Genomic DNA, 9,022 nt, shown 5'->3' with positions numbered 1-9,022 from the left:
TTCTTTTTTTTAATTGGATATTTTGTTTATTTACATTTCAGATGTCATCCCCATCTCCCCTCCCTAGAACTCCCCTAAAAATTAAAATATCAAAATATAAGAAGAATTACACCACAGAAACATGAGTTATTAAAATCAAAGTGCAAGGCAGGATATATGTACAGGAAATTACTTGTCAGAGAGACCCCCGAAATATCCATCACAGTACAGGCTATTGCCTGTACACTAGCTCATTCACCATTACTACATAATAACACCCTATTGCTGAAGACATAACACACTGTGACACCAGGACATAGAGATTTAATCTCAAATCAATCAGGAATAATTTGTCCTTTGACTAGCTTTCAAAAGGCCAGAAGGTACATTGCAGACTACTAGGAGGAGAAAAGACAGCACTGGCTTTAGTCCTATCATGCCTAGCTATATACATGCTAAGGAAGGTGTGCCCAGTGGTACCATTGCTAGTTTTAATAGAGTTTCTCTGTGTTAACCTGTATGTTGGAACTTGCTCTCTAGACCAGCCTGACCTCAAACTCAGAGATCTACCAGTCTCTGCCACTGACTCCTGGGATTAAAGATGTGTGCCACCACTATACTCAGCTCTATTCTGATCATTTAGTTACGTTTTTTTCATAGAATATATTTTGTTCAGATTTTTCAACCCCATATCCTCCAAATCCTCCCCAACTTTCATGCTATGAGGAAAAAAAATTTAAATACCTCAGCATAGCCCACCAGACCACCAGGGTTTTGCTGAGAATAGCCAAAATAATAATAATAAGTTCCTCCTTGGGCAGAGTGACCACAAACGAAAGAACAACCAAGGACAAGCCTTGACAAGTCTAAACATGCCCAAATGAGAAATGGGCCATCTGGTGTTTTTATTCTCCTATCAGAAGGTCTGAGGTTTCATGGCCAAAAATACAAAAAAATACGAGTCATCATGACCACCAAGAAAAGCTTGCTATGCCCGCCAAAATGATAACTTACACCTATTGCTGATGTTTAAAATATCTAATCAAATGTAATCGCGCCAAAGTTTCCCACTTTCCCCCTTCCCCCTGTGCTGTTCTCTATATAAACTTTAAACTGTCAGAGCTGGGGGTCGAAATCTTTCCCTTGCATGGGATGCATTTTCGACCCAATGGCCCTTGTCAGTAAGCTACCTTTTGCTATTTTGTATCAAGCCGGTCTCCGTGTTTCCTCGGGTGCGCTCAACACCGGGTGAGAGTGGGGTCTCCCCTTTGGGGGTCCCTTACACTGCCAACACAGAATAACTAATTGCTTTCTTACTGGATTTGCAGCATTTACCACATGCTTTAAATTCTAATCAAATCAAAGGCCCATGTTTGGAGAAACTATGAGCCCTATGGCAGAATCTTCTATAATCTCTTTGTTACATGGTCATATGGCAAAATTGCATTATTAATTATTTATGATTATTACGTAGACCTGGCAGTTTTAGTTAGGTTCTCAGTGCTATAAAGCAACACCATGATCTAGGCACCTCTTACAAGGGACAGCATTTAATTGGGACTGGCTTATAGATGCAGTTATTCAGGCCATGTTCAATGCAGGTGCATGGCAGCATCCAGGAAGGTATGGGGCTAGAGAAGGATCCAAAAGTTCTACATCTTGAACCAAATGCAGACAGGAGAAGATTGACTTCCATATGGCTAAGAGAAGGGTCTCAAAACACACTCCCATAGCGACATACTTCTTCCAACCAGAGAACACTTTCTCCAACAAGGCCACACCTCCTAATAGTGTCACTACCTGAGACAAGCATATTCAAACCTCCATAGAGGGATACATTCAATCTTGGTGAAGAAGCATCTTCTCACAGTGGGCAGTAGTAAGTACTGAACAGCAGTCCCAGTGGAAAAACAATAGTGTTCGGCCCTATGGGGCCATTGTCATAAACTTCTTCCCCAAATACAACCACCAAGATTCAGAGGATAGCACAGAAGAGGAAGTAGAAAGAATGTAAGAGCCAGCTGTTGCAGAAATACTATGTGAAATGCTGACACGTGGACATGACATAGCTATCTGACTCATGAACTCACAGAAGCTGTGGTTACCTATATGCAACTACACAAGATCAAGACAGATAAATTCCTGCATAGATGGGGAGAGCCCTCTGCACTTAATGAATCACTATTGTTAGGTGAAAGGTGCTACAAAAAAGAGATTCATTCTTTTTTAGGGTGTGACCACTGGTAGTTTTCCTTGCACAAATAGGTGCTCTACAACCATGCAGGTATAAAGATCACTAATTAAGAAAACATGATTTAGATGAGAACATGTTAGAGCACATTCAGTGGAAACTTGAGGAAGCAAGGAAGTGATGGATGTGATCATATTTCATTCTGTATGTGCATGATATTTTCAAGAAAAAGAGATATTATATTATTAATAAAGAAAATCAATGATGTTTGCTACCATGTCAGAAATGAATATAAATCTTAGAGTTTATAAACTACAATACATTGAAATGGAAAGTAGATATAGATATGTACATTATACAAACTTACTCTTAGGTTTCTAAGTAGTAAACATGTGTCCTAATGTGTTGTGTCTCTGCTCAGGCTCCCTGGAGAGCTGCCAGCACTCAGCTCAGGGGAGACAGTTCAGTCTTACTGTTCCTCATCTTATACATCCTTCCCTATCTCCAAGAGGATGTCCCTACCCCCCATCCCACCCCATTAGACCTCCCCACTCCCCGAGGCCTTAAGTCTCTCAAGAGTTAGGTACACCTTCTCTCACTGAAGCCAGACCAAGCAGTCCTCTGCTGTATATGTTTCAGGGGCTGCATATCAGCTGGTGTATCAGAAAAATGGCAGTCCATAGTCTGTGGTTTTCTTTGTCAGACCAGAAAAGGAAAGAAAGTTCTCTGGGAGAAATGTTCTGGTTTCTGTTCTCCACTTCTCTTCAGGACGTCCACCTGCCAGGCAAGGTAAGAGAAGAAGGCAGTGCCTGGGAAAGACCGAACTAATCTGATTTTGAGAACTTTTGAAGGTAACAAATTTGCTCTGTTTTAGTTTGGGGTGGTGGGCCCTGAGAGGCAGCTGGGTACCTGGTTGAGCACAGACCTCAAACCCCAAATACTCTAAAGAGACAGTTGGAATACGGCCTTGGTCCTGGGCCCTGGTTCCTTTCACTTATCCATAGCTCCTCCCAAAGAAAGGATTGTGACCTTTGGTCACAGAGCACAGGTAGAGGGCATGACTACAGGCCACAGAGCCTCAAGAAATCTCCACATTAATGAGATACCTAAAGGCCAGAGGGCATAGCCAATTAAACATTCTTTCCCAGACCCTCCTCTTACTTACAAAAAGTATTTAACCTCAGGCCCACTCTGAGGACATGGGGTATGGCTTCAACCACTCTTGATCATGACAATAAACCTTTTAAAACCATGGACTTCTTCTCGTACTAGGGCACTACCATGGAGAACCATACAAGGGGGCTTCAACCAATGAGCCAATGCCTAATCTCCCGCTGGAGGACTTCTCTACATTCCCACCACAGAGGCCTGCCAACTCAATCAAGCTAGCTGAGCCCGCTGTGACTCAGACAAGCAAGTTGCCTCAACCAAGAGTCTCCTTCACACCACAGGGCATCACAGGAGCTTTTCTCTCTTGCTCCTTTCAGCTATGGGTTGATCCAGCCTGTATGCCCCTATCTCAGTCCCTCTTCTACCTCCCAATGGCACCTGGGAGCTCAAGGGCTGAGACCACCCAGTCTTCAGCCAACAGCCTTGGCCGAGAGACCCCCAACCCAAGAGCTCTGCCCCCAAGGGACCACAGACTGGGGTCTCATCATTCCTGGAGTGGAGCTCTGTGTGTCCGCCCAGCACCTTTTGGAGTGAACTCAGTCAAATTCCCATGCATGTGCCCTCTGAGCCTTGGTTCCAGCTGCCTGGGACAGCAGACTTGGGGGAACCACAACTCAACCCAACAGAACCCATGCCTATGTGCAAGCTACAGCTGCACATTTTAGTTTGATGGTTTCTATTGCTGTGATGAAAAACTATGACCAAAGGAACTTGGAGCAGCAAAGGATTTATTTTGCTTAAACTTCCACATCATCATGCATCATTGAAGAAATTCAGGGCAAGAATATAACAGGGCATGAGCCTGAAGGTACATCTAATGCAGAGTGCATTGCTCCCCAAAATTTGTTCAGCCTACCTTCTTAGCATACACAGCACCACTATCTCAGGAATGATACCCACTATAATCCAGACTTTCCTATGCCAGTCAGTAAATAAGAAAATGCATTACAGGCTTGCTTACAGCCAAATATTATTGAGGCATATTGTCAATTGAGATTCCCTTTTCTCAGGTGACTTCTGCCAAGTTTACATGAAAGTAGTTTGGAGAATGGTGCTAGAAAAAAAAATGTACTTATTTGTTAAAACTCACAGTTTTCATGTCATAGTGGATACAGTTATTTGCACACTGTAACTTCAAGACTTGAATTTTTAAATTTAATTGTCAAACAAACAAACAATGAGCCACACTGTTTCACAACTAAAGGTCATTACAAGTGAATGCTCTGAATGATCCTAAATATGAAGAAATAGTGACAGTGACATGATCCAGAAAATTGACAATGGTGAATATGGGTTATGGATTAAAACATATTACTAGATACTTACTGAATTTTTTGAGGTTTAGTACGATACTATAAAAGAAATTGCTTTGCCTTAGAAAGTATATCTGCACAGCTTATTATTATTATTATACATCATAAGACAGAGACTTGCTCTGTAGCACACAGTGACATCAAACATACTGTGAAGACTAGGCATAAAGACAATGGGACTTCGCTAAAACATGATGATCCACTGACTTCCATGCATATAACAACTGCAGTCTCTGCAGGATGGTGTATTAAGTGCCACAATTACATTCTTGGTAAAATGTAATGTGAAATGTTGACTAAAAAGTAAAACACTAGGAACGATGAGACCTATAATTTCACAATTTGGGAGCTGAGTTAGGAGGATTATAACCTAGGATATAGAGCAAGACCCTGATTAAATATTAACTAATAATTGAAACATCATTTAATTTACTTATGAACAGTCAGAAAGCAGATCCCTATATAGGCTAAAGTTTCAGCAAGCTGAAACTCGAGAGGATCAGCAGACCCTGGCAGCCAGACTTTCTCCTAATAGTCAGGGCAAGATAAATAGTGATATGTAAAATGGTCATTCAAATACTAAATGATGAATCCAGGCTGATCAGGAGTTTGAGACAGGTTTGTAAAAAACAGTGACTTTGAACCAGGCTGGCATAATAAGAATCTAGCCAAAGAATACTAGACAGAGAGTGAAATCTGCCAAACTCAATGGGGCTGAAATCACAAATGGATAAAACTTTAACATATGATTACATCTCTTTAAACTTTGATTCAAACCAGGGAGAAACAAAGACTTTCAATTTACTGGAGGAAGAGAAAAGAAAGATAAATGGAACCTGGAAAATAGAGACGTTCTTCTATGCTTGTAAACAAAAAACACAAGTAAGGTTCCCAGCTGCTCATTCATTAGAAGTTGTCATTTTAACAAATGGACAAGCTTCTCCATCTTCCCACTGGAAATGGTAAATGGAAATGAGAAAGTGCTTTTGGTGCCCACAGCAGTCTTCTGCCTTGTAGATATCACTACTGAAGTCTCATGTCTGGCCCTAGCAAGCATGTGATCATCAGGAAACTGTTCTGCAGCACGGTCAAGGTCCACAATTGTCTCTTATCCTGGATGCAGGCATGTCCTGTCAGTTGTTGGTACCTCACTCTAAATATTACCACAAGCCCATCTCTGTCTCTGTATGCTGCTGTAGGCTATACACAAATTTATTTACACTTTGGCCAATCACAATAGCAAATTCCAGAAATCCCAATGCTTGGGAGATAGAGGCAGGAAGACTAGGGCTATTTTGTTTGAAATGATACATCATACACAAAAAACAAAATTAATAGCAGTACTAATGTTGCCTGTGATTAGAACATATTAATACATCTTGTAAGGCTATCTCTCCTCTGGCCACTTCTGTGATAGTCTGCTTAAAAGTGTCCTTAGGAGAGAGAGATGAAAATATTTTCCTGAAGCTTTGAAACCTAGCTGTCCACACTGACAGGGCCACATTTATGATAGAAGTGAGCTAGACCTGCTGTGTTCCCAGGCACTGAATGCAAGATTCCTGAGAAAGTTATCACTCTGGGTACCAGGCCTCCGATAGTTTCTGTAGCTGCTGAAGAATAAAATCAATGAATGCCACAAAGAAAATGACATCATGGGAGTTGGAGAGATGGCTCAGTGGTTAAGAGCCCTCACTGCTCTTCCAGATGACCCACATTCAGTTCCCAGTACCCACATGGCAGCTCACAATTGTCTCTAACTCCAGTTCCAGGAAACCTTAGACCAATATATATAAAATAAAGTTAAATGAACTTTTAAAAAAGAAAATGACATCATGAACAAAAGACAACAGAAACAATACATTAAACTCACAAAAGAACAGACAATAGGATTACCAACTAACACATATAAAATAAGTATGCATGACATCTTTCAAAAGATAAAAGACAGGTCAGAAATGCCTGCCTATAGTTCCAACACCTGAGAGATGGACACATGAGAATCAGGAGTTCAAGGACAGCCTTTATGAGATGAATTCCTACCTAAAATAACAACAAAATAATAAAAATTACACTTATCTTTAAATTATATTTTAAAAACAACATAACATGAATACCTAGGAAAGTTATTAAGGGACAAACACAGAATTATGAGAATATTTCTTGAAATTTGTATTTCTGAAAACAGATTAGTAATTAGCAAGAATGATAAATAATGATGTAAAGGTAGATGGTGATTCTGAGGATTCAAGGACAAAGGTGGATAAGTACTGGAAAATAAGGGACAGGAGAGAATAAAGGATGGGTTAATCAAAACTAACAATGTATAAAAGGCCTTATAAAAACCCATTAGTTGGTAAGCTTATACTTGACCAATACAAAACACACTCAGTATTTTCTTGGTGACTTGAAGTTTTTATGTGTGTGGTTTTGTTTGTGTGTTTGTTTGCTTGGTTTTTGGTGGGCAGGGGCAATTTTTGTCTTATTGGATTTATGTTTGTTTTCATTTGATTGATTTTACTTTACCTTTTTGTTTTGGTTATTGATTTTATTGTTGTTGTTTGGGGGAGAAAGAGAAATAACATGTAGTTGAGTGTGTAGGAAGGTAAGGAGGAACAAGGAGTATTTAGTGGAGATGTCTGTTCATATCCTAAATAGAACGGGAAAAAACAGTGTGGATGTGGGTGGGTGTGGGAAGTGGAGAGGATCTGGAAGAGAAATGATGGGCAAACTATAATAAGAAAATATTACGATTTTCCTTGAACTTCAGCTACCTTGTGGTCAGGAGCTTGTGGTGGGAGCTTAGTGCTGCGTGAGTACTTGAGATACCTGAAAACTTTCTCAAGCTGCAGTTGCCATGCCGGCCTCCTAGGACATTCAGCAAGTGATCCTGTCACTTGCCAGGGCTTGAAAATATTCCATGTTTATATGATTTTATTCTATAGCACCTAGGAGAAGAAGAACAAAAAGAATGAGTGCTTCCCTGGTAAACACTCCGCAGAAATAAAATTCCCATGGACTGGAGACCTGGTGGTCTCCCAAATCATCTAATAAAAATGATTCTCAAGAATATATTGATGAGTATTTTCTACATTTGTGTTCAGAAGAGATAATTGCATGTTAAAGAACTGGTTTTAACATTCTATTGTGCAGTGCATTGTGGGTGCTGAGAAACAAATATCATAATAGAGAACTTAAAAGATATTCTACAAATCAAACTGCATGCAAAATTTTCAAAAGGAAGTGATGGTGGCCAATCTTTCATTTACTGTTAAGGTCTCAGTAAACCAACGAGAATTCATGAAGGCTCATTTAACCTTTAAGGATGTGGCTGTGGTCTTCTCACTGGAGGAATGGGAATGTCTCAATTTTGCTCAGAGGGCATTGTACATGGATGTGATGTTGGAGAATTACAACAATCTATTGTTTGTGGACAATCATCGCATATGTGGAATGTATGGGAAGGTCTTGGATCAAGACATACAGTACATTGTCCATGAGCATGTGAATATCCAAGAAAAGTCTTCTAAATTCAATGAACTTAGCAATATAATTCACGAATCTACCCAAAGTACACATCATAAAACTCATGACAGAGATGCATCTCTTCAATTCTCAAACCTAAAAATAGTTAAAACTGGGAACACTGAAGAAGTTTCCAAGTATAAAGAATGTGCAAATGGTTTAAATATGTGTTCAAACATTAGTCTCAATCAAGGAATCCTCATAGGAAAGAAAGAACGCAATAGAAATACAGAATTTCATAAGGTTTTTCTCTCTAAACATAAACCATTGGTGAAACAAAATAATAGTGGAGTGAATCTTGACAAATGTAGTGAACCTGACAAATGTTTTGCTCAGAGAAACAGTCTTCAACGTCAGCAGAGCTTTTATCCAGGAAAGAAACCTCACAAATGTAGTGAATGTGAAAAATATTTTACACAAAAATTCAAGCTTAGAATGCATCAGAGATTTCATACACAAAGGAAACTTTACAAATGCTTTCAATGTGACAAGTGCTTTGCCCAAAAATCTGATCTTAGCATACATCGGAGAATTCATACAGGAGAGAAACTTTACAAATGCAATGACTGTGACAAATGCTTTACTCAAAAAGGCAGGCTGAAAATTCATCTAAGAATTCACAAAGGAGAGAAACCTTACAAATGTAGTGAATGTGACAAATGCTTTACTCAAAAATCCCATCTTAGTATTCATCAGAGATTTCACACAGGAGAGAAACCTTACAAATATAGTGAATGTGACAAATGCTTTGCCCAACCATCACATCTTAGTGTTCATTAGAAAATTCACACAGGAGAGAAACCTTACAAATGTAGTGAATGTGACAAATGATTTACTGAAAAATGCA

The 9,022-nt window shown here is 39.6% G+C and overlaps 1 protein-coding gene across 1 annotated transcript in view; it reads left to right on the top strand.

Moving 5' to 3' along the window:
- Positions 1 to 1,147: 1,147 nt before the first annotated feature.
- LOC114632423 (zinc finger protein 813-like) overlaps positions 1,148 to 9,022 on the top strand; it is an 8,084-nt gene continuing 209 nt past the window's right edge. Inside the window, exons 1-4 of the mRNA XM_028780928.1 lie at positions 1,148 to 1,227; positions 2,874 to 2,959; positions 7,596 to 7,649; positions 7,955 to 8,922. Coding sequence (XP_028636761.1) covers positions 1,148 to 1,227; positions 2,874 to 2,959; positions 7,596 to 7,649; positions 7,955 to 8,922 — 1,188 coding nt within the window. The remainder of the gene's footprint in view (positions 1,228 to 2,873; positions 2,960 to 7,595; positions 7,650 to 7,954; positions 8,923 to 9,022) is intronic.

Source organism: Grammomys surdaster, unplaced genomic scaffold (assembly GCF_004785775.1).
Source record: "Grammomys surdaster isolate TR1022 unplaced genomic scaffold, NIH_TR_1.0 373, whole genome shotgun sequence".
Lineage (NCBI taxonomy): Eukaryota > Metazoa > Chordata > Mammalia > Rodentia > Muridae > Grammomys > Grammomys surdaster.
Note: the sequence above shows the minus strand (reverse complement) of the source record. Positions and strands in the feature narration are given on the sequence as shown.